The sequence below is a fragment of the Oncorhynchus kisutch genome, linkage group LG29, assembly GCF_002021735.2.
Source record: "Oncorhynchus kisutch isolate 150728-3 linkage group LG29, Okis_V2, whole genome shotgun sequence".
Classification (NCBI taxonomy): domain Eukaryota; kingdom Metazoa; phylum Chordata; class Actinopteri; order Salmoniformes; family Salmonidae; genus Oncorhynchus; species Oncorhynchus kisutch.
In genome coordinates, this window is record NC_034202.2 from 26,469,329 (window position 1) to 26,495,265 (window position 25,937).

General features: G+C 40.9%; 1 protein-coding gene across 1 annotated transcript in view; it reads left to right on the forward strand.

The window, feature by feature from the left end:
* The first annotated feature begins 16,716 nt into the window (after positions 1-16,716).
* LOC109873847 (protein mono-ADP-ribosyltransferase PARP14-like) overlaps positions 16,717-25,937 on the forward strand; it is a 30,108-nt gene continuing 20,887 nt past the window's right edge. Inside the window, exons 1-2 of the mRNA XM_020465572.2 lie at positions 16,717-16,989; positions 17,155-17,270. Coding sequence (XP_020321161.2) covers positions 16,791-16,989; positions 17,155-17,270 — 315 coding nt within the window. The 5' untranslated portion in view covers positions 16,717-16,790. The remainder of the gene's footprint in view (positions 16,990-17,154; positions 17,271-25,937) is intronic.

Here is a 25,937-nt window from a genome sequence, read left to right on the forward strand (position 1 = left end):
ACTTTCAATGCTGCAGAAATGTTTTGGTACCCTTCCCCAGATCTGTGCACCAACACAATCCTGTCTCGGGGCTCTACGGACAAGTCCTTCGATCTTGTGGCTTGGTTTTTGCTCTGACATGCACAGGTGTGTTCCTTTCCAAATCATGTCCAATCAATTTAATTTACCACAGGTGGACTCCAATCAAGTTGTAGAAACATCTCAAGGATGATCAATGGAAACAGGATGCGCCTGAGCTAAATTTTCAGGTCTCATAGCAAATGTTCTAAATACCTATGTAAATAAGGTATTTTTGCTTTTTATTTTCATAAATTTGCAAAAAATGTCTAAACGTTTATTTGTTATGTCATTATCGGTAATTGTGTGTAGAATGAGGAGGGAAAACATTTTTTTTAATCCATTTTAGAATGAGGCTGTAACGTAACAAAATGTGGGAAAAGTGAAAGGTTCGGAATACTTTCACAGGACGAGATGTTAAAAACTGTCCATTGTACCAATAGATGGTATGCACTCACATGAGATTTGCCGTGATGTTGACAGAGTGGCATGGGAGGTTTATTTCTTAGACTGGGTTAATAAGATGTCAATTTTGGGACACATCCTCAGTAGTGTGCCTTCGAATCAGTGGGTGTTTCGGCCTTTAATCACTAAACACCCTCATCAAAGGTGGCCAGCTAAAGGGTGATTAAGCCTTAGCTTGTGTCCCATGCTCAATAAAAATTTCCCACGGGACTATGCAAAGCAGGGGCGTCCTCTTCCCTGAGCCAGCTCTACAGCTGACCGGGATATACAACAATCTCAGCTCATTAGATTTAGCTGCGAAGTAACAGATAATTTATTATGGTATTGCACCTATGTAGCTTGTTTCTGATCACAGGTTCAGGAATGATTTTTAAAAATCAGTTGCTTAAAATGTACCTTGTATTGGGCGATTTGGAAAGCCGTAGTCACTGCCCCTGGGGCGGCAGGCTAGCCTAGTGGTTAGAGCATTGGACTAGTAACTGAAAGTTTGCAAGTTCAAATCCCTGAGCTGACAAGGTACAAAATCTGTCATTCTGCCCCTGAACAGGCAGTTAACCCACTGTTCCTAGGCTGTCATTGAAAATAAGAATTTGTTCTTAACTGACTTGCCTAGTAAAATAAAAGTAAAAAAATTATAATTAAATAGCATGAACTGAGGGCAGAAACAGGATATTTCTGTCGAGGCCAGCAACAGAATAGCAATGCTACATTCAATTATTCTTATAATATAAATAAATAGATTACCAAATAAACAAATGGATTAACATTTATTTAATAAAACAGCGCTTTCAAACAGCAGGCAGCAGGCTGCCTGTTCCTCATGGAACATAATGATGTTCTTTGCTGGGCCAGCCCACTTTCAATGTAGAGCTCCAGCATATCCTGAAGTATGTTGGAGGCCAGGTTCTCCACTCTCACACTCTGGCACTTCTCAAGCAACCGGCCAATCAAACCCTGCTTCTGGAAACTATTGTTGCTCTCAGTGAGAAAAAGCTCCACATCTAAAGACAGGCAGCAATCATATCCTTAATATCATGCACAACAGTTTTTGAAAATATAATCCCATCATGTGAGGGAGAGATCTGTTTTAAAATGCTTCAGAAATTAAATTCCTTGTTAATTTTTTGTTGTTTAAAAAAAATCGACAATTTGAAATAGTGACCAACCTTTTTGGATTATTGAAGATCACAACAGCTCTGTTTGTCTCACTGATGACCTCCAGTGAGAAGTTGTCTTACTCCAGGCCCAGAGATGGTCTCCACCAGCAACAACATCAAGTCTCTCGACATGTTCTCAGGAACCCTCTCCAGCACCACAGCAGAGCTACGAGGAGACACCTCAGCTCCACCTCCCTCTCCAGGCCCACTCTCAGAGTTGGGAGCTTCCTGTGCTTCACTTGACACACCCGGGATTAAACACACTAGATATTCATATCCAATATCCTCATTCATAATTTCACCTTTCTCTGACTTCAATTACATATTTCTGCATACAACAAATTTACAAGGAGATATGGCCTGATAAGGCTGCATTTTGCAACACTGTGTAATGATATGCCAATAGGGATTATTGGCAAAACATTCAATATAATAATATTAGGTCAAGGGAATGCATCAACAAGTCTGATCTGTTCTGTCTAATCACCACAGAAGCAAGGAAGGATGTTACCTGACCATTCATTGCTTGTAAGCACAAAGCTGGAAAACATGCAAAACAAACTAAATCTACATGTCAAATTGTTAACCAACGGGCAATTTTACAAGTATGCTCTTTAATATGAGCCATACAAATAATGTATTATCCATCAGACTGATGCCCTGACTAGCCTGTCGAGCCAAGACAGCATGAATTTAGCCTACACTTAACCTGTTGAGTGTATGGGGCAGTATTTTGATGTTTGGATGAAAACGTACCCAAATGAAACTGCCTATTTCTCAGGTCAAGAATCTAGAATATGCATATAATTGTCGGATTAGGATAGAAAACACTCTAAAGTTTCCAAAACTGTCAAAATATTGTCTGTGAGTATAACAGAACTGATATTGCAGGCGAAAACCTGAGGAAAATCCAACCAGGAAGTGCCTAAGTGAAACTAATCTCCCTGTTCCATTGCATGCTTTCCCTCCATTTAAAGTGATATCAACCAGATTCCTTTCCCTATGGCTTCCACATGATGTGAACAGTCTCTAGACATAGTTTCAGCCTTTTATTCTGAAAAATGAGCGAGAAAGATCACATCGCGTCAGTGGATGTTTGGGTGCCAGAGTTTTCCATGCGCAACAGCTTGGAGCAGACATTTTCTCTCTCTCTCCTATTGAAAAAGCTACGGTCCGGTAGAAATAGTATCAATTATTTATTGTAAAAACAACCCGAGGATGGATTATAAAAAACGTTTGACATGTTTCTACGAACTTTACGGATACTATTTTTAATTTTCGTCTGCCCGTCATGTCCTGCACGAGCCTGTGGATTTCTGAACAAAACGCACCAACCAAATAGAGGTTTTTGGATATAAAAATAATCTTTATCAAACAAAAGGAAAATGTATTGTGTTACTGGGAGTCTCGTGAGTGCAACCATCCGAAGATCATCAAAGGTAAGCGATTCATTTTATTGCTTTTCTGACTTTCGTGAGCAATCTACTTTTCTGCTAGCTGTTTGTAATGTTTTGTCTGCTGAGAGAGATGTCCTAACATAAACGCTTGGAAAGCTTTTGCTGTAAAGCTTTTTTTTTATCTGACATGCCAGGTGGATTAACAACAAGCTAAGCTGTGTTTTTCTATATTGCACTTGTGATTTCATGAAAATTACATATTTTTAGTAATTTAATTTGAATTTGGAGCTCTGCAGTTCAGCGGATGTTGACGAAAATGATCCTGCTTTGCACTTTCATTAAAAGATGTGGAACTACATGCACGCTGCGCCTTGGTCGATTTATGACAGGGAGTTTGAGGATAGTGAGCGTGACAGTAGTCAAGTGGAATGCATTTCAATTAACAGGTGTGCCTTGTTAATTTAAAGTCAATTTGTGGAATTTCTTTCCTTCTTAATACGTTTGAGCCAATCAGTTGTGTAGGGGTGGTACAGAAGTTGTGGGGTGGTACATATTTGGTGAAAGACCAAGTCCATATTATGGTAGGAACAGCTCAAATAAGCAAAGAGAAAGGACAGTCCATCCTTACTTTAAGAAATGAAGGTCAGTCAAACTGAAGGTTTCTTCAAGTGCAGTTGCAAAAAGTGCTATGTTGAAACTTGCTCTCATGCCGACCACCACAGGAAAGGAAGACCCAGAGTTACCTCTGCTGCAGAGGATACTTTCATTAGAGTTAGCAGCCTCAGATATTGCAGCCCAAGTAAATTTTTTCACAGAGTTCAAGAAACAGACACATCTCAACATAAACTGTTCAGAGTAGACTGCGTGAATCAGGCCTTCATGGTCGAATTGCTGCAAAGGTACCAATACTAAAGGACACCAATAATAAATGGAATGGACATAAACTGGAGTCCAAATTTGAGATTTTTGGTTCCAACCGCCATGTCTTTGTGAGACGCAGAGTAGGTGAACGGATGATCTCTGCGTGTGTGGTTCCCACCGTAAAGCATGGAGGACGAGGTGTGATGGTGTGGCGGTGCTTTGCTGGTGACACTGTCAGTGATGTATTTAGAAGGCACACTTTACAAGCATAGCTACCACAGCATTCTAGTTTGCGCTTAGTGGGACTATCAATTGTTTTTCATGGACAAACTCACCTCCAGGTTGTGTAAGGGCTATTTGACCAAGAAGGAGAGTGATGGAGTGCTGCATCAGATGGCCTGGCTTCCACAATCACCTGACCTTAACCCAATTGATTTGATTTGATTTTGAGATGTTTTGGGATGAGTTGGACTGCAGAGTGAAGGAAAAGCAGCCAACAAGTCCTCAGTATATGTGGGAACTCCTCCAAGACTGTTGGAAAAGCATTCCAGGTGAAGCTGGTTGAGAGAATGTCAAAAGTGTGCAACACTGTCATCAAGGCAAAGGGTGGCTATTTTGAAGAATCTAATACCTAAAATATTTTTTGGTTACAATGTAGAAAACAGTAAACATTTATTAAAACCCTTGAATGAGTAGATGTGTCCAAACTTTTGACTGGTACTGTATATAAACTGCCTCCAACTGTAAGTGCTGTTATTGTGATGTGAAAACGTCTAGGAGCAACAATGGCTCAGCTTCTTTGTGTAGTGCCTGTGAGCACTCCATTACTTCACATTTCATTTGTTTCTGTATTATTTTGGTGGGTTTCAATAATTAAACATGTGGAACTCTACGCACGCTGCGCCTTGGTCCATTTATTCTACAAACGACGTGACAGATAGTCATGTTGAGTGTGTTTCATTTGGTGATCTCATGAAGGACAGGAAACACAGGAAACACATAACTATATCTCTTAAAGTGTACATTTCTCAGCTTTACTTCTAGATGTTGTATAAGATGGATGAATTTAAAAAAAGTATAAGAATACTTTTGAAAGGATAACAATGTGATTTCGTCTTCTAAATGAGAATGGTTGTCTATGGTAACTGATGCACAGTAAGTAGCCACACCAATGATGAGATGGTGTCATTTCCAAGACCAAAAAAATGCAAATGCAAATGAATTACTTAAAAATCATACAATGTGATTTTCTGGATTTTTGTTTTAGAATTCCGTCTCTCACAGTTGAAGTGTACCTATGATAAAAATTACAGACTTCTACATGCTTTGTAAGTAGGAAAACCTGCAAAATCGGCAGTGTATCAAATACTTGTTCTCCCCACTGTATGTGCGTAGGTTAAGATAATGTTATAAAAAGGAACATCTTTGTACGGGAGAGCTCTCGCGAATAAACTTGGATTTGACCAATTGTGAGCTGGGAATTCTGTCTGTTTCATTTCAACCAGAACTTTACAAACTCTGGATTGCAGACCAATTAGAATAATTGAAATATATGTAAATTGATAACAAAATTCTATATCAGAAACCTAGAGAGGAACCAGGCTCTGAGGGGCCAGTCCTCTTCTGGCTGTGCCGGGTTGATATTATAACAGTACATGGCCAAGATGTTCGAACGTTCTTAGATGACCAGCAGGGTCAAATAATAATAATCACAGTAGTTGTAGAGGGTGCAACAGGTCAGCACCTCAGTAGTAAATGTTTTGGCTTTTGAATGGCTTTTCATGAATGGCTTTTCATAGCCGAGCATTCAGAGTTAGAGACAGCAAGTGTTGTAGAGAGAGAGAGAGAGTCGAAACTGCAGGTCCGGGACAAGGTAGCACGTCCGGTGAACAGGTCAGGGTTCCATAGCCGCAGACAGAACAGTTGAAACTGTTGCAGCAGCACAAGCATGTGGACAGGGGAGAGCAAGGAGTCATCAGGCCAGTCCTGAGGCATGGTCCCAGGGCTCAGGTCCTCCGGGAGGGGAGGGAGAGGGAGAAAGAGGGAATTAGAGGGAGCATACTTAAATTAACACAGGACACCAGATAAGACAGGTGAAATACTCCAGACATAACAGACTGACCCTAGCCCCCCGACACAAACTATTGCAGCATAAATACTGGAGGTTGAGACAGCCGGGGTCAGGGGACACTGTGGCCCCGTCCAACGGTACCCCCGGACAGGGCCAACCAGGCAGGAAATAACCCCACCCACTTTGCCAAAGCACAGCCCCCACACCACTAGACGGATATCTTCACCAACTTACTACCCTGAGACAAGGCTGAGTATAGTCCATGAAGATCTCCCCCACGGCACAAACCCGAGGGGGGCGCCAACCCAAAAAATACCCAAATATAACATTTGTGAAAAGATGTGCTCAAAGTAAAGCTTCGCTGGTTAATTATTATTATTAACATTATGATTATTATTATTTTTGTATATATGTTTTTTACATTTGCCATGACTAGTAAGCCATACATCCTGACTCTATATGAGCTACCAAATATGTACCTGGGCACATATGGGAGGGGTGGGACCACATGCATTTCTATGTAATTGAGGAGAGAACATAATTGCTATATTGTAATTAAAATCATTGACCCATAAGAGAACACATGAACAAAGCAAGGGATGACCCATATATAATTAAAACAACATTCCTCTTAATGAGAAATATAATCTAATAAACAAATATTTGCATAACCAAAGACATAACAACTGGCTCCAACATTGTATTTAGCTGGGTATAAAACTTTAATTTTGGCAGTAAGGTCATTGAGAATAACAATAGACAATAGTTATTGTTGGTATTTTAGAGATAAATATAGTGAAGGTTCATGAATGTTAAAGATTTGTTCACAGTGGAGATTTTGAAAGAGGGGGATTAGAACCCAAAAGTTAAAGAGGTAAGAAAGATCATAAAGGTATTTTCAGATTCAGGTTTACGGGGGTAAAAACTTTAAGGAAATCACTATTTACACTTTGTGGATTATAAACATGTACAGACATAGAGAACTATCACATCAAGGAGGTGTAACAGTGATGAAGGGCGATTCAATGTACAACAGTAGTCTTCTGTAGCAAGCAATACGTGTTAAATATATTTACATACATCCATGGTTGAATGGTTTCATCAACTCCTTTAGAGGTTTTGCAAGTAAGTTTTAACAGGCCTCTTTGAGCAGTCTGAATTAACCTAGAGGTAACCAAAACATCAACGTTTATAGAGGCTTGGAGATTTTTTCCACAAGTAGGGTGCAAAGAGCTGCTTTACTTAACTCTGTACAGACCAAAGGAATATCCAGAGCTAGCAATGCCTGAGACTGTGTATGATAACTCCAACTCCTACCTCTAATGGTTATTGTAGACCAAATCAAAGTTTATTGGTCACATACACATGTTTAGCAGATGTTAATGTGAGTGTAGCGAAATGCTTGTGCTTCTAGTTCTGACAGTGCAGTAATATGTAACAAGTAATCTAACGACTACTGTCGTAGCAATTTCCTGTATTACTAAATGAGGAGAGTTACAAACCACACACCAGTCAGAGTTATACTTAAACTTCATTTTTAATTATATTAAGCTTTTGCAATAGCATTTGACTCTCAACAATTCACTATCTCTAATGAAAAGTTGAGAGTGTCAACATAATGGCAACTGAGATCTTTTATAGCAAAGATACACCCCTCTCAACTTACATGACAAACCACAGATCTTAGGAAAACTTCACAAAGGGTCTTTTACTTGAGTAAGGAGTACCCCATAGCCAAATAGCATTAGCTATAAATTATTGTTCAGTTTGGTCTCTAAGACAAGGTTCTAATCTCGTTCCTGGTACTTCATAGTACAAAAACATTACCACACTATCTGGAATGCTCTTTAGGCTTTATTGGCCAAAGACATCGTAAATCTCCTCTCTCAGTGCTCTCTCATAGAGGTCCATCCTCAGTGGAACACACACACACACAATAGTCGACAGATTCTATTCTGTCATAAAACAACCATTCTAATGCAATACAAAGATTATAAAATAATCTTACAAGCACTAACATAATCATGCAATTTTCCACGGCACTACCTAATACACACACATCTAAAGGGGTGAATGAGAATATGTACATATAAATATATGGATGAGTGATGGCTGAGCGGCATAGGCAAGATGCAATAGATGGTATAAAATACCGTATATACATATGATATGAGTAAAGTAAGATATGTAAACATTATTAAAGTGGCATTATTATAGTGACTAATGATTAATTTATTAAAGTGGCCAGTGATTGGGTCTCAATGTAGGCAGCAGCCTCTCTGATGGCCATGAGATAGAAGCTGTTTTTCAGTCTCTCGGTCCAAGCTTTGATGCACCTGTTCTGACCTTGCCTTCTGGATGGTAGTGGTGTGAACAGGCAGTGGCTCGGGTGGATGTTGTCCTTAATGATCTTTTTGGCCTTCCTGTGACATCGGGTGCTGTAGGTGTCATGGAGGGCAGGTAGTTTGTCCTTGTGGGGCCCCAGTGTTGAGGGTCAGCAAAGTGGAGATATTGTTTCCTACCTTCACCACCTGGTGGCGGCCCGTGAGAAAGTCCAGGACCCAATTGCACGGGGCGGGGTTGAGACCCAGGGCGTCCATCTTGATGATGAGCTTGGAGAGTACTATGGTGTTGAATGTTCAGCTGTAGTCAATGAACAGCATTCTTACATAGGTATTCCTCTTGTCCAGATGGGATAGGGCAGTGTGAGGTGTGATGGCGAATGCATCGTCTGTGGACCTGTTGGGGCGGTATGCAAACTGAAGTGGGTCAGGGTGGCCGGTAAGGTGGAGGTGATATGATCCTTGACTAGTCTCTCTGTCATGATTGTCTTCGGGTGAAAGAGAGGAGGACCAAAATGCAGCGTGATGATTATCCATATTTAATAGGAAACTTAAACAATGAACAAAAACAGCAAACCGACAAAAATGAACGAAGACGAAACAGTCCCGTCCCGTGAACACTAACACTGGAACACTGGAAACAGGAACAATCACCCACAAAATACCCACAGAATATGGCTGCCTAAATATGGTTCCCAATCAGAGACAACGATAGACAGCTGCCTCTAATTGAGAACCAATCTAGGCAACCATTGATGTACAAAAACACCTAGATAGGAAAACACCCCAATAAACATACAAAACCCATAGACAAGATAAAACACATACATCACATATGTCACACCCTGACCTAACCAAATTAACAAAGAAAACAAAGAATACTAAGGTCAGGGTGTGACACTCTCAAAGCATTTCATGACGACAGAAGTGAGTGCTACGGGGCAGTAGTAATTTATTTCAGTTATCTTTGCCTTCTTGGGTACAGGAACAATGGTGGCCATCTTGAAGCATGTGGGGACAGCAGACTGGGATTGAATATGTCCGTAAACACACCAGCCAGCTGGTCTGCGCATGCTCTGAGGATGTGGCTAGGGATGCCGTCTGGGCCAGCAGCGTTGCAAGGGTTAACAAGTTTAAATATTTTAATCACGTCGGCCACAGAGAAATGGGTGGAGGGCGCAGTCCTTGTTCGCTGACCGTGACGGTGGCACTGTATTATCCTCAAAGAAGGCAAAGAAGCTTCTGATAGGCTAATTGACATAATTTGTGTCAATTGGAGGTGTACCTGTGAATGTATTTCAAAGCCTACCTTCAAACTCAGTGCCTCTTTGCTTGACATCATGGGAAAATCAAAAGAAGTCAGCTAAGACATCAGAAGAAAATTGTAGACCTCCAATAGTCTGGTTCATCCTGAGGAGCAATTTCAAAATACCTGAAGGTACCACGTTCATCTGTAAAAACAACAGTACGCAATTATAAAGGTACTAAAGTATCTATATCCACAGTAAAACAAGTCCGATATCAAGTCCGATATCGCTCAGCAAGGAAGAAGCCACTGCTCCAAAACTGCCATAAAAAAAGCCAGACTATGGTTTACAACTGCACATGGGGAAAAAGATCATACTTTTTGGAGAAATGTCCTCTGGTCTGATGAAACAAAAATACAACTGTTTGCCCATAATGACCATCGTTATGTTTGGAGGAAAAAGGGGGAGGCTTGCAAGCCGAAGAACACCATCCCAAACGTGAAGCACGCGGGTGGCAGCATCATGTTGTGATGGTGCTTTGCTGCAGGAGGGCCTGGTGCACTTCACATAATAGATGGCACATCTTTTCACATACATGACGAAAATAATGACATTGTCGGTATTCTGGATCTGTCACGAATCTCGCCGAAGATGGTGCCTCTTCCTGTTCGGGCGGCGCTCGGCGGTCGTCGTCGCCGGCCTATTAGCTGCCATCGATTCCCTTTCCGTTTGTTTCTGTTTATTGGGTTTAATTGGGTACACCTGGTTTGAGTTAGTGTTTGTTTGTAGGCTATTTAAGGGCACTAGGCCCGCTGGGTATTTGTGCGGGCTTGTTCTCTGTTATTTGGTGTATGAGTGTGATCTATATTTTTCCAGACAGTTTTAGTCCTTTGTATTTTGGACGGGTTGTTTCATGCGCCCTTGTGTTTTGCATGTCCGTGGCTCCACTGTCTTTGGAATAAAATATCCACGTACGGAATTACCTGCTCTCTGCGCTTGACTCATCCACTCACCATTCATAGAAGTCGTAACAGGATCCAAAAAGACACACATTTGTTTTGGGGTTAATTCCACATCTACTTGCATTGCTTGGTAGTGTATAGGCGTGGTATGAGACAACATAACCAATACAATTTAGTCAAATAAAAATGAACAGTATTTTCCTCAATTGAGACGTGAATAGAAGTGGTGTTATCACATCAACAACCAACAAAATCTTTCAGAATGCACCTGTTTTCAGTATAGAATGACATGTACACAGATTATATTACAATATATTTTTTTGTCTTATTTATTGTTCTTTAGTAAATAGGACAGTCAGCAGTGTGTTAGTCCTAGAAACATTAACTCAATAGTTGTTTAATTTGTGGGAAACCTTGAAATGTACATAATGAGAAGTGATTTTATTATTGGGTAATTGTATCAAATATATATAATTTATATCAAAATGTATACCAGATATATATAATTTGCACTCTTATAAACTGTTTTCATCACTGCCTTGCAAACCAATTATTGTATGTTTGAATTGGCGCTCATATTAACTGTTTTCATCACAAATCTGTCAATCAACCAAATGTCTTTATTTAAACCCATCTTTGCATCAGTCTAAAAAAAACTAAGACCAATCAATGCATATGGCGAAGCACAGCATCTAGGAAACACTCCCTAGAAGTCATAAACGTAGGATTTAAACTAGAGCTAAACCATGCTCTGAGGGCTTTGCTGAGTGCACATTTAAGACTACATGAGCCCCTTATTGCTTTCAAGATGTTCCAACATTCATAGATGACCAGCAGGGTCCGATAATAACCAGGGTGGCTATAGAGGGGGCAAAAGTTCAACACTCAGGAGGAAATGTCATGTAATTTGTCTTTTTGAGAGAGAGAGAGAGAGAGAGAGAGAGAGAGAGAGAGAGAGAGAGAGAGAGAGAGAGAGAGAGAGAGAGAGAGAGAGAGAGAGAGGGAGAGCGAGAGAGAGAGAGAGAGAGAGAGAGAGAGAGAGAGAGAGAGAGGATGAGAGGATCTATTATATAAAGTTATCACAGATGCACTCCCCTTTTTTTCTCTACTGTGTTATTGACTTGTTAATTGTTTACTCCATGTGTAACTCTGTGTTGTCTGTTCACACTGCTATGCTTTATCTTGGCCAGGTCGCAGTTGCAAATGAGAACTTGTTCTCAACTAGCCTACCTGGTTAAATAAAGGTGTTCTCAACTAGCCTACCTGGTTAAATAAAGGTGAAATAAAAAAATAAAAATATTAATAATTCCCAAAGACTTTGTAACGTTGTTAAACATTTGTTACTTTGGTATACATCAACAGATGTAGTAGAAAGAGAGCGAGAGAGAGAGAGAGAGAGAGTAATATTACACAGTTTAATAACAGATCATCACTCACACACACACAGACGTGGCTTCAAAGTTGTTCATAGTTTTTTATCATAGATTGATTGTAGTTTGTCATAGTTTCTAATTATAGTTTCTAATCATAGTTTGAACATAGTTGGCCATAGTTTCTAATCATAGTTTTGAATCATATTTTCTAGCCTGAGATGTTTTGATATAATAAGAGGGTTGAAAAGAACCTAAGAGGGCAGAAGCTATTTTCTACACACATTATGAAGAAAAACAATGGCTCATGCTCAATGGATAAATAGCCTTCATATTTTTAAAACATAGATATCAATGAAAACAATGAATACATATCAGTCCTAAATAATATGTATCTGTATACAAAGATCACATTGAATATTCAACTCACCTTCAAAAAGCGCCTTGAGGAAGAAAAGATCCCCAAATTACCATTGAGCTATTCAGTCTTCAGGATGTTCTGGGATGATAGCTGTTGGAGAGGGGAAGGGCAGTTGAGTGAGCTGGGGCCTTTTATGGCCCTGCGTCTGGGAGCCTATCAGCTTGTGACATGATGAGAGAGTGAAAGAGAGATTCTAAATATATTTTGTTCATAGAAATAATGTTTTCAGTACGTTCTCTCTCTGGTTTTAACCTGATACAACCACACACATACCAACTTGGTGAGAGACAGAGAGGGCCAGAGGAATAGAGATTTCATTCATTAAAGGTAAATTATTTGTAATGCTCCTTATTTTCTTCAAAAGTGTTAATACCGAAATGCATACATATTGCAATTATTATTTTGTTGTAGGAAAGATTATAAATGTATTTTGCTCATAGAGAAAAACCCTTGGGGCTGTGCCCTCTCTCTCTCCTAGCGTGTAACCTGATACCCTGAGTGAGTGAGTGAGTGAGTGAGTGAGTGAGTGAGTGAGTGAGTGAGTGAGTGAGTGAGTGAGTGAGTGAGTGAGTGAGTGAGTGAGTGAGTGAGTGAGTGAGTGAGTCAGTCAGTCAGTCAGTCAGTCAGTCACCCACCCTTTGAGGAGAGACAGAGGGCCAGAGTAAGAGATATTTCATTCAATGAAGGTAAATACCATTTATTTAAAAATCTTTAGTACCAAAAAGCATACATATTGCAGTTATTATTAAACAATACTACACATTACTACACAATACATGTTTAAATTCCTTTCTTAGAGAAAAACAAGGCCTTGGGAAGGGCCAACACCCACATCAGTCTCCAAATCCCGTCTTAAAGCTGTGAGAGCCTCAGACATTGTATCTTCCACACTGGATCTCCAGGGCTTTCCAGGTTTTTGTATGTTTTCTTTTCCATGATAGAACAACCTTCTTGCAGTTAATCCCAAATTATGTCTTGAGGACAGAAGTTCACAATGGTATAAAAACTGCTGCACTTGTTTCATCATATCAAGCACACCATTAAAACAATCAGGTGAATCACAAAGAATGGCATTGATGGTTTTGTCATTGTCACCCAGACATGAAGGACACAATATACCTAGACTTGTTCTAGGAGACATGTTTTCTGTAGTTTTCTGTGGTTGATCTGTGTTAGACTTGTTATAGGACAAGTCTAACAATTAATTATACTCAGGCAGACCGAACCCGGAAATGACTTTTTCATTCTACAAGGGGTCACAAGCTCACTACCGAGCAGCTCCATAAGTTCACTAGAAAAATTCCCAACTGTTTCACATTTTTCAAACAGTTCAAACTCAGGACTCCCCCATTCACTACAAACATTCCCAACTGTTTTTTTAAATTTTTAAATGTTTTATTTCACTTTTATTTAACCAATTAGGCTAGTTGAGAACAAGTTCTCACTTACAACTGCGACCTGGCCAAGATAAAGCAAAGCAGTGTGACACAAACAACAACACAGAGTAACACATGGAATAAACAAGCGTACAGTACAATAACACAATTGAAAAAAATAACGTCTAAATGCAGTGTGTGCAAATGGCGTGAGGAGGTAGGCAATAAATAGGCCATGGTAGCGAAGTAATTACAATTAAGCAGATTAACACTGGAGTGATAAATGTGCAGATGATGATGTGCAAGTAAAGATACTGTAGTGCAAAAGAGCAGAAAAGTAAACAAAAACAATATGGGGATGATGTAGGTAGATTGGGTGGGCTATTTACAGATGGACTATGTACAGCTGCAGTGATCGGTTAACTGCTCAGATAGCTGATGTTTAAAGTTAGTGAGGGAAATATAAGTCTCCAGCTGAAAATGTTTCACATTTTTTCAAACACATTTTCTTTCAGTTCAACAAGGTCACTACACATCAATCATCAGGCCATTACTTTTTATTGCAAACATTTCCTTTACTTTGAAGAAACAGATGCACTATCATGTTACATAAGCACACCCTAAATAGCATGAGGACATCCTGTCAAGGGCATAAACATAAGACACAGACATAAGTAATCGATCACTTTCTGACACATATCGTCTACTATATTCTCTCTCTCTCAGCTTTCCAAGAAAACAAAAATGTTGACATTTATGGTCTGTTTACATATACACTGAGCATACAAAATATTAAGGACACCTGCTCTTTCCATGACATGGACTGACCAGATGAATCCAGGTGAAAGCTATGATCCCTTATTGATGTCACTTGTTAAATCCACTTCAATCAGTGTAGATGAAGGGTAGGAGAACGGTTAAAGAAGGATTTTAAGCCTTGTGACAATTGAGACATGGAGTGTGTATGTGTGCAATTCAGAGGGTAATTGGGCTAAACTAAATATTTAAATGCCTTTGAACAGGGTATGGTAGTATGTGCCAGGTGCATCAGTTTGAGTTTGTCAAGAAACACAGAGAGAGGAAGATATACTCATGACACCTTCCCCCTTCCTGTATCTCTGTTTCTATCTCACCCCTTTTCCCCCCATTTTTATCTTCCCCTACACATCCATCTGTACTGCAGCATAAGTGTGAATGATAGCATGCGGAATGTGAAGAGAGCGGTAGCAGGGAATTGGAGCCCCCACCCGCCCAACAGAAACAAAACTATAAAAAGAGGAGACCAAAAACTAATAAGAGCCACAGCTTCAATCCATGGAGTCAGGAGGAGTAAATAAACAGTATTAAACAGTAAAAACTACAACAGGACAGGCAGAAATGAGTGGAAAAGTAATTTATCTCTGAAACACCTAGCAAAAAAATCGAAACTCTGCCGCAATATCACAATATACTTTCTTCAGGCTCCGCTTGTTTACTCTCCCTCTGTCCTTCTTGTCTGGCTTCCGGAGGAGTACACAGTATCAATCTTTCTGGATTTAGAAATTATTTCAGATCAATTTCTTTCCCACACTTCTCTGTAGGAGTGTGTGTACATGTTGTATTTTCTCTGATGCTGTGTTGGTATTTTTAACATATTATAAACTATGGGAGTAATAAAGGTTTGCTGTGCATTTTATTCACGTGATAAATGAAGCTTCAATCTACAGGATTTATCTGATCTGTACAGACACTGTTTTATTCTAAAACGTTTTACCTCGAATGACAGTCAGGTCAACAGATCGGAAAAGACAAGATGGAGACAGACAGAGAGATGGATAAAGACAACAGACGGGTAGAGAAGTAGAGGAAATGTCTACAAAATAGATTTTGTGTTTGTCAACTGAGGTACAGTGTATTAAGATCTTTCCCAGTTGAGCTATTCAACTTTTTTTCCATCATATTTTTCCATCATATTTCCTCTCTTTTGAGGATATTAAAAATATTAGAAGCTTTAATGATGCTTCAATTTGGAGACAGCTAACAGCCCCACCCCAGCCTTAACCCATGCTGTCCCTCCCTCCACTGTGCGTCATCGGGTAGTCCTACACCTGTGATTCAATAGACTACAGACTGTTTACTGCCAGGAGAATGCAGTCTGTCAGCATACAGTATCTGTCAGTGTCCTGAGCAGCAACTGCCCCACCCCAGCCTTAACCCATGCTGTCCCTCCCTCCACTGTGCGTCATCGGGTAGTCCTACACCTGTGATTCAATAGACTACAGACTGTTTACTGCCAGGAGAATGCAGTCTGTCAGCATACAGTATCTGTCAGTGTCCTGAGCAGCAACTTCCCCACCTCATCCTTAGCCCATGCTGTCCCTCCCTCCCCTGTGCCATATTTCCCTCTGTGCCTCATCGGGTAGTCCTACACCTGTGACTCAATAGACTACAGACTGTTTACTGCCAGGAAAATGAGTGCAGCGCACCAGTTAACTAGTGTAGCAAATTTGGGGGGGGGGGTACCACTGATCAGGACTCGAACCTGGATCCAGCGACTGTCATTCTGTCTATCTGTGTAAGGGCCTATGGAAAGAGAATGATATACACACAAAGAGACAGAAAGAGGATTCCCTCATTGCTCCAGCTCTCAGAAAATTCTAGCTAAGGCATTATCTGAGGCATAGTGTCATCTGCTGTTGAACATGTGTACCTTCCTCCTGTAAGGTCCTGTCCATTGGGACATCTTGCCTATGTCTGTCTGTGATCACGTTCACTCTCCCCAAGAGCATTAACTAACAATCATTATTTTTGTTAATGGTTAAGCAAGTGAAAATATAATGAATATAAATCGTTTTCATTCGCCATTTTGTTTTAAACAACATGTTCTTAAGTTAAACACATTACTTGAGAAAGTATAGGCTAATAGGTTTATATACCCCACTGCCTACCCATATAAGGCGCGGTTATATGATCAGTAGGTCCACTGTACACACGATTTCCTCGTCAACCGAGCCTGAAACGAAAGTGAAACAGTGGATGCAGTGAAAGAATAGGACGACGCGTTTCATACCCAAACAGTATTCGCATGAGGGGTGAAACGATGGATGAATATCCTTATCCCATCACTATAGACGTCAGTTGGACAAACTCTGTCTCTAAAGGGATACAGAACAAGCTTCAGATTTATTTTCAAAGTAAAAAGAAGTCGAGTGGAGGGGACTGCTTGGTGCACTACGAGGGTCAACGCTCCACTAGCGCAACTGTTTATTTCAAATCTGAGGATGGTAAAGTAGATCACCACGGATGACGATTTGCATCGTACAGTTGTCATTTTATAGCCTACTGTAGGATATCATAATAGTGAAATAGTGTTAACCATACAAATGTAAATATGTACAAGTGACTTCCAGTAAAGTGACGTGTGCATGATGTCGCATTTGTCTCCACAGTCAGGGAAAGGGTTCTATCGAGAGATAACCACGAAATTACTGTAGACAATGAAACTGTGAAGTTGCGCTTGTCATCATCATTGGGGGAAAATCTGAAAGAGGATTGCACTCTGTCGGTGAGTAGTTCATGTCAGTGGTTCCCAAACCTTTTATAGTCCTGTACTCCTTCAAACATTCAACCTCCAGCTGAGGACCCCCTTTAGCACCAGGGTCAGCGCAATCTCTAATGCTGTTTTTTTGTAAGCCTGCCACACGCACATTATATGATACATTTATTAAACATAAGAATAGGTATGAGTTTTTGTCACAACCCGGCTCCTGGGAAGTGACAAAGAGCTCTTAAAGGACCAGGGCACAAATAATAATAAAATAATAAATCATTTTGCTCTTTATTTTACCATCTTAAAACCTTATTTGTTCATCGAACATTCGGAATAACTCACCACAGGTTAATGAGAAGGGTGTGCTTGGAAATATGCAAATAACTCTGCAATGTTGGGTTGTATTGGAGAGAGTCTCAGTCTTAAATAATTTTCCACACAAAGTCTGTGCCTGTATTTAGTTTTCATGCTACCTAGGGCCGAGAATCTATTCTCACATAGGTACATGGTTGCAAAGTGCATCAGTGTCTTAACAGCACAATTTGCCAAGGCAGGATACTCTGTGAGCGCAGCCCAATCCAGAAATCTGGCATTGGCTTCTGATTAAATAAAATGTTCACAAAACCGCTTGTTGCAATTTCAATGAAAGCTCTCAGTTGTTTGTGTCATCAGTTTCGGGAAAGCACCTGTGTAATTGCGCACCCAACTCACTCAGTTGCTTCCCTATATCACATTTGACATCCGTAAGCTTGAGTTCATTTGCACACAAAAAGTCATACAATGATGGAAAGACCTGTGTGTTGTCCTTGTTAATGCAGACAGAGAAGATTTTCTTGACTTGAAGGAGAGGCGGACCAAAGTATTTGGTCACCTACAAACAAGGAAGATTTCTGGCTCTCACAGACCTGTAACTTCTTCTTTAAGAGGCTCCTTTGTCCTCCACTCGTTACCTGTATTAATGGCACCTGTTTGAACTTGTTATCAGTATAAAAGACACCTGTCCACAACCTCAAACAGTCACACTCCAAACTCCACTATGGCCAAAACCAAAGAGCTGTCAAAGGACACCAGAAACAAAATTGTAGACCTGCACCAGGCTGGGAAGACTAAATCTGCAATAGGTAAGCAGCTTGGTTTGAAGAAATCAACTGTGGGAGCAATTATTAGGAAATGGAAGACATACAAGACCACTGATAATCTTCCTCGATCTGGGGCTCCACGCAAGATCTCACCCCGTGTGGTCAAAATGATCACAAGAACGGTGAGCAAAAATCCCAGAACCACACAGGGGGACCTAGTGAATGACCTGCAGAGAGCTGGGACCAAAGTAACAAAGCCTACGATCAGTAACACACTACGCCGCCAGGGACTCAAATCCTGCAGTGCCAGACGTGTCCCCCTGCTTAAGCCAGTACATGAAGTTTGCTTGAGAGCATTTGGATGATCCAGAAGAAGATTGGGAGAATGTCATATGGTCAGATGAAACCAAAATAGAACTTTTTGGTAAAAACTCAACTCGTCGTGTTTGGAGGACAAAGAATGCTGAGTTGCAATCCAAAGAACACCATACCTACTGTGAAGCATGGGGGTGGAAACATCATGCTTTGGGGCTGTTTTTCTGCAAAGGGACCAGGACGACTGATCCGTGTAAAGGAAAGAATGAATGGGACCATGTATCGTGAGATTTTGAGTGAAAACCTCCTTCCATCAGCAAGGGCATTGAAGATGAAACGTGGCTGGGTCTTTCAGCATGACAATGATCCCAAACACACCGCTCGGGCAACGAAGGAGTGGCTTCATAAGAAGCATTTCAAGGTCCTGGAGTGGCCTAGCCAGTCTCCAGACCTGAACCCAATAGAAAATCTTTGGAGGGAGCTGAAAGTCCGTATTGCCCAGCGACAGCCCCCGAAACCTGAAGGATCTGGAGAAGGTCTGTATGGGGGAGTGGGCCAAAATCCCTGCTGCAGTGTGTGTAAACCTGGTGAAGAACTAGAGGAAACGTATGATCTCTGTAATAGCAAACAAAGGTTTCTGTACCAAATATTAAGTTCTGCTTTTCTGATGTATCAAAAAATTAATTACTTAAAAATCATGCAATGTGATTTTCTCGATTTTTGTTTTAGATTCCGTCTCTCACATTTGAAGTGTACCTATGATAAAAAAGTATAGACCTCTACATGCTTTGTAAGTAGGAAAACCTGCAAAATTGGCAGTGTATCAAATACTTGTTCAAGCTCCAAACTGTTTTCAATCATTTTTTATCTCAATCAGTTTCCTGGGAATATGCATTAAGATCTTCTTGAATTACTGTTTCGTGAGCGAATTAGAAACGATGATGTTACATACTATTTGCCTTGTATTTTGTTTCAATCAAAGCATAGGCTGTTTCCTGCTTGGTGGCGTGAGCTGTTGAGTTTTGGCCTCATTAGGACTAAAAACATTGACATTTAGCTTCACTGAGCATCCTAAAAGAAATGACTGAGGTGTTTATGGTGTAATAGTAATTTAGTCCAACTACTAATCCTAGAGTATAACTGATCCCCAAAAATGGAGGAGGCAGGTGGCAGCGGGAGGAGGTAGGGAACTGGTCTGTCTGCCCAATATAAAGGATCAAAACTGGCGGAGGAATAAAAATAGGAAAGTAGGAAAGTATACCAGTTTCATTTGAGGACCATAATGTTGACAACTGTGCCATACAGATTGCAAAATAGTTGGAAAGAGATTTTTGATGTACTGATTCCATGGTATATGAGTTGATATAAAAAAAACAAGATTCAAGACTTCGTGCTTTTCCGATAAAATGATTATATAGAATTTTTGCCACCATCAAAATGTTGAAAAATTGGGGCATAAAATTATCGAAGCTCTGCAGTTTTTGTTGTGAGGATACAGAATCAATAGACCATTTATTTTGGTATTGCCCACAGGTAGCCTGTTTCTGGTCTCGGGTTCAGGAATGTCTGAAAATGAAATCTGTGGCATTGATCTAAAATTTACCCTAGCAAAAGTACTGTTAGGAGATCTGGAGAGACCGGGTCAGTCAATTACTAATATACTAATACTCTTAGTAAAAGTATTTATCTTCAACTCGCAATCCGTGGATTCTATTCGATTAGAAAGATTGAAATTGTACGTTAAACATCACAGAATAGTTGACAGATAGTCAAAATAAAACATAATAATAAGTACGTTTATGACACTGAGGGGCAGTGTTTTTACAGCTAATGTTGGTTTGCCTGAGGCTGATGCCATGCAGGTGTTTGTTCACATGCATATACACACATCCTCATTCAAATTAACGCATACAAGAACATGCACATACATGTAATAGTGCCAGATGGAGCATGAAAATATGAAGGGAAAAAAACAATATATATATGAAAAAAAAAATGTGAATCACATTTTTATTTGGCGTATCCCTGACAGCACGTACCTCTGGGGGTAAAAAGTTCATTCGAGTTGCCTCTTCATTAATTCATCTGCCCCCCTTCCCCCTTCATAAATAACATAATGTAAAAAAGTAGATTTTCAGCCCAGGCCTGATATTCTAACATGCTGACCAGTCTGACTGCCCATCCGCATGCTGATTTTTGTCCACCCACATCAGACTTTAATGTAGGAGAATATAATACATTGGATCTGGTAAAATATAATACAAACAAAAAAACATATGTTTTCTATTTTTTTCCCCAATCATCTTTGAAATGCAAGAGAAAGGTCATACATTCAAATAGAATTTTAGGTGTAACTTAGATGTTGTCCACAAGATGGCAGCAGTGTGTGTGTAAAGTTTCAGACTGATCCAGTGAAGAATTACATTACTACAAAACATTTTGTATGAAGTCTGCCAGGAGTTTGCCTAAATGTGCCGAATTGGTACATTTATACATTTTCAAGTACATAACTATAGAGAACATGCAAAAATGCTATTGTAATAAAAAAGTTTACACACTCCCAGGAATGTCATACATGATGGATCATTAGCTTCCCTACAGAAAATACACTAAGCTTCCCACATCTAGATAGCCGGGCGGGGGATGTGGAGCCAGAGACAGCAGTGGTGTCAAACTGTAGAACCAGTTCCTACATTTGAAAATAAAGGTTTAGGGATACCAATCCCATAGTGGATAACGTGCATTACCACCACCAACTGGACTGGAGTCTGGACCTCAGTTCATCTTTCAATCACCCACATGGGTATAGGCTCCTAAAAATCAATAAGGAGATGGGGGAGGCAGGACTTCCAGCACGTCAAGTGTCACAAATAGAACCAAGTTATATTTTAGCGCCTGTCTACGCAGCCACTTGTGAGTAGTGTGGGTGCAATGATTGAATAACATGTATGTGTACATTTATTTTGCAAAGCTTGCACACGCTACTCGAGCGGTGTGGTCAGCATGTAACATGCTAACCAGACCGCTTGCGCAAGTTCGTCCACCATCGATCACATGTTGATTTTGTCCACCCACACCAGACGCGATCAGGACACGCAGGTTGAAATATCAAAATGAACTCTGAATCAAACCAAATATATATAATTTTTTTCCCCCTGTTATTGTGGGTGTAGTGAAATGCTCCAACAGTGCAGTAGTATCTAAAAACGATTCACAACAATACACATCAATCTAAAAGTAGAAGAATGGAGTTAAGAAATATATAAATATTAGTTTGAGCAATGTCGGAGTGGCATTGACTAAAATACAGTAGAATCGAATACAGTATATACCAGAGGTATGGACTCGAGGCACATAACTTGGACTCGAGTCAGACTGGAGTCACAAATATGATGACTTGCAACTCGACTTTGACACGAATGACTCGCGACTTAACTTGGACTTGAGCCTTTTGACTCGAACTGACTTGCTACCCTCTCCAAGCCCAAATATGAAAAATGATGCTATTAAAAAAGTGTGCAGCACATCAACTTTTAATTTAACGGATTACAGTGTGAATCAGACAGCAGCCAATCAAATTGTGCCAGCTGAGAAAAAGTTACGTGTGGCAGTGCAGAGGAATGTCGGCAAGTGAATTCAGATGGAGCCCTTGGAAAGATGATACCCCAAAAAATGTTGGATATAAAGACTACGCTGTATCAACAAAAAATGGATTGCAACTTGCAAAATATGCGGGAAGACAATGACATACGGAGGCGCAACAACTTCCAACTTTGTTCGACATTTGAAGCTGCACAAAGAACGGTAAGTCGGGGCTAATATAGCCGACGGCTATATCATTCATAACTTTGCCAGTGTAGCATGTTGGCTAACGTAACGTTAAATCAATGAGCCTCCACACAGTCAGTCAGTGCGGGAACGTTATCATTGCACCCAAGATTGAGCTACAACTAGCTAGGCAGTTGGTAGCCTAAATCCTGCCTGATGTTGCGGCTGTTCCTAAAGCCATTGACATATGTTAGCCTACTGTAACCACATTGTGTGTGTGTGTGTTAAGGTTGGGTGATTGTGTACAAGCCTACATCGCCCAATTGCACCCCATAGCGATCCTTGATAATCAAGGGGGGGGGGGTCTTTCTCATGGCTACCCATGTATTTCCATGGAAATATAAAGTTTATTTGGAAAGTAATAAATATATTTTTAAAGCATTCAGGATTTGCGTAAATGTAATATACTAACTATTAGTCTTGTTAAAAATATGAAATGGTATTACATTTGGTGAAGAGCGCATTATGACTTAAAGTTTAGGACTTGAGACTTGACTTGATACTTCTCGGTCTTGACTTGAGACTTGACTCGTACTTGCCTGTCTTGGCTTGGGACTTGACTTGGGACTCGAGTGCTAAGACTTGAGACTTACTAGTGACTTGTAAAACAATGACTTGGTCCCACCTTTGGTTTATAAACATATGAGATGAGTAAAGCAGTATGTAAACATTATTTCAACTCAAATCAAATTCTATTAGTCACATGTGCTGAATACAACCTTACAGTGAAATGCTTACTTACGAGCCCCTAACCAACAATGATTTTTTTTTTTAAGAATACGAGATAAAAGTAACAAGTAAGAGCAGCAGTGAAATAACAGTAGCGAGACTATATACAGGGGGGTACTGATACAGAGTCAATGTGCGGGGGCACCGGTTATTTGAGGTAGTATATGTACATGTAGGTAGAGTTGATAAAGTGACTATGGAGAGATGACAACAGAGAGTAGCAGTGGTGTGGGGTGGGGGGAGGCACTGCAAATAGATCTTCAGGAGTCTTATGGCTTGGAGGTAGATGTTTAGAAGCCTCTTGGACCTAGACTTGATGCTCCGGTACCACTTGCCGTGCGGTAGCAGAGAGAACAGGCTATGACTAGGGTGGCTGGAGTCTTTGACAATTTTTAGGGCCTTCCTCTGACACCGCCTGGTATAGAGGTCCTGGGTGGCAGGAAGCTAGGCCCCAGTGATGTACTGGGCTCTGTAGTACTACCCTCGATGTACTGGGCTCTGTCGTACTACCCTCTGTAGTGCCTTGCGGTCGGAGGCCGAGCAGTTGCCATACCAGCGGTAATGCAACCAGAATGCTCTCTATGGTGCAGCTGTAGAACCTTTTGAGGATCTGAGGACCCATGCCAAATCTTTTCAGTTTTGTCGTGCCCTCTTCACGACTGTCTTGGTGTGCTAGGACCATGTTAGTTTGTTGGTGATGTGGACACCAAGGAACTTGAAGCACTCAACCTGCTCCACTACAGCCCCGACGATGAGAATGGGGGTGTGCTCGGTCCTCTTTTTCCTGTAGTCCACAATCATCTCCTTTGTCTTGATCACGTTGAGGGAGAGTTTGTAGTTCTGGTACCACACGGCCAGGTCTCTGACCTCCTCCCTATAGGCTGTCTCGTCGTTGTCGGTGATCCGGCCTACCACTGTTGTGTCATCGGCAAATTTAATGGTGTTGGAGTTGTGCCTGGACGTGCAGTCATGAGTGAACAGGGAGTACAGGAGGGGACTGAGAACACACCCCTGAGGGGCCCCTATGTTGAGGAGCAGCGTGGCGGATGTGTTGTTACCTACCCTTACCACCTGGGGGGGCGGCCTGTCAGGAAATCCAGGATCCAGTGGCGGAGGGAGGTGTTTAGTCCCGTCCTTAGCTTATTGATGAGCTTTTAGGCCTAAACAGTCATTTAAACATTATTAAAGTGACTAGTGTTGCATTATTAAAGAGGCCAGTGATTCCAAGTCTATGTATATAGGGCAGCAGCCTTCAAGGTGCATGGTTGCGTAACCGAGTGGAAGCCGGCCAGTAATGGCTATTTAACAGTCTTATGGCCTTAAGATAGAAGCAGTTTTTCAGTCTCTCTGTCCCAACTTTGATGCACCTGTACTGACCTCACCTTCTGGATGATAGCGGGCTGAACAGGTGGTTGATGTCCTTGATGATCTTTTTGGCCTTCCTGTGACATCGGGTGCTGTAGGTGTCCTGAAGGGCAGGTAGTTTGCCCCCGTTTATGCGTTGGGCAGACCGCACCACCTTCTGGAGTGCCTTGCGGTTGAGGGTGGGGCAGTTGCCGTACCAGGCGGTGATACAGCCCAACAGGATGCTCTCAATTGTGCATCTGTAAAAGTTTGTGAGGGTTTTAGGTGACAAACCAAATTTCTTCAGCCTCCTGAGGTTGAAGAGACGCTGTTGCACCTTCTTCACCACACTATCTTTTTGGGTGGACCATTTCAGATCGTCAGTGATGTGTACGCCTTCTGCACTGCGGGCCCGTCAATGTGGATAGGGGCATGCTCCCTCTGTTGTTTTCTGAAGTCCACGATTAGCTCGTTTAAAAAAAAAATAGTTTAACCTTTATCTAACTAGGCAAGTAAGTTACGAACACATTCTTATTTTCAATGACGGCCTAGGAACAGTGGGTTAACTGCCTCGTTCAGGGGCAAAAAGGCGAAAGGCCTGTTTAGACTTCATCCTGTTATTTCACTGACAGATTTCCTGCGCATTCCCAACTGTAGGCTATGCCTTGTGATTGGACTACACTCCACAGCTAGGTTATTTTTTTAAATAAATATACTATTGATCCTCTGTGGCTAACCTTCTCATGGCTAGGCAATTCTGAATTATTTCATTTATTTCTGAGCACACAGCAGTAATTATATGACTTTGGCAAATGTATTTCAATTGATCAGGGGTGGTGCAGCTCCTCCAGAACCCTTCGTGATGCTATGATTCCATTAGGAAATAAAAAATGAAGTGCAACGCCAGAGGAGATGAGAGTTGCAGGCTCATGTCTATCAGAGCAGAGAGATCATAGAAAGTGAATCTCATTCTAGTTCTGTGATAGATACATGGGCACCTTTCACACAATCATGGTCACGCTCGTTTAGAGAATGATTGGACCAAGGCGCAGCGTGTGTAGAATTCCACATGGTTAATAAATATGAAACTCAGCAAACAAAACAAAATGAAACGTGACGTTCTGGGCTGCTCACAGGCAGCTACACAAAAACAAGATCCCACAATCTAAGGTGCGAAAAGGGCTGCCTAAGTATGATCCCCAATCAGAGACAACGATAGACAGCTGCCTCAGATTGGGAACCATACCCGGCCAACAAAGAAATAGAAAAACTAGAATGCCCACCCAAATCACACCCCAACCTAACCAAATAGAGAAATAAAAAGTCTCTCTAAGGTCAGGGCGTGACACACGCGTTGGTCTCAAACATAAGTTACAATAACACTATG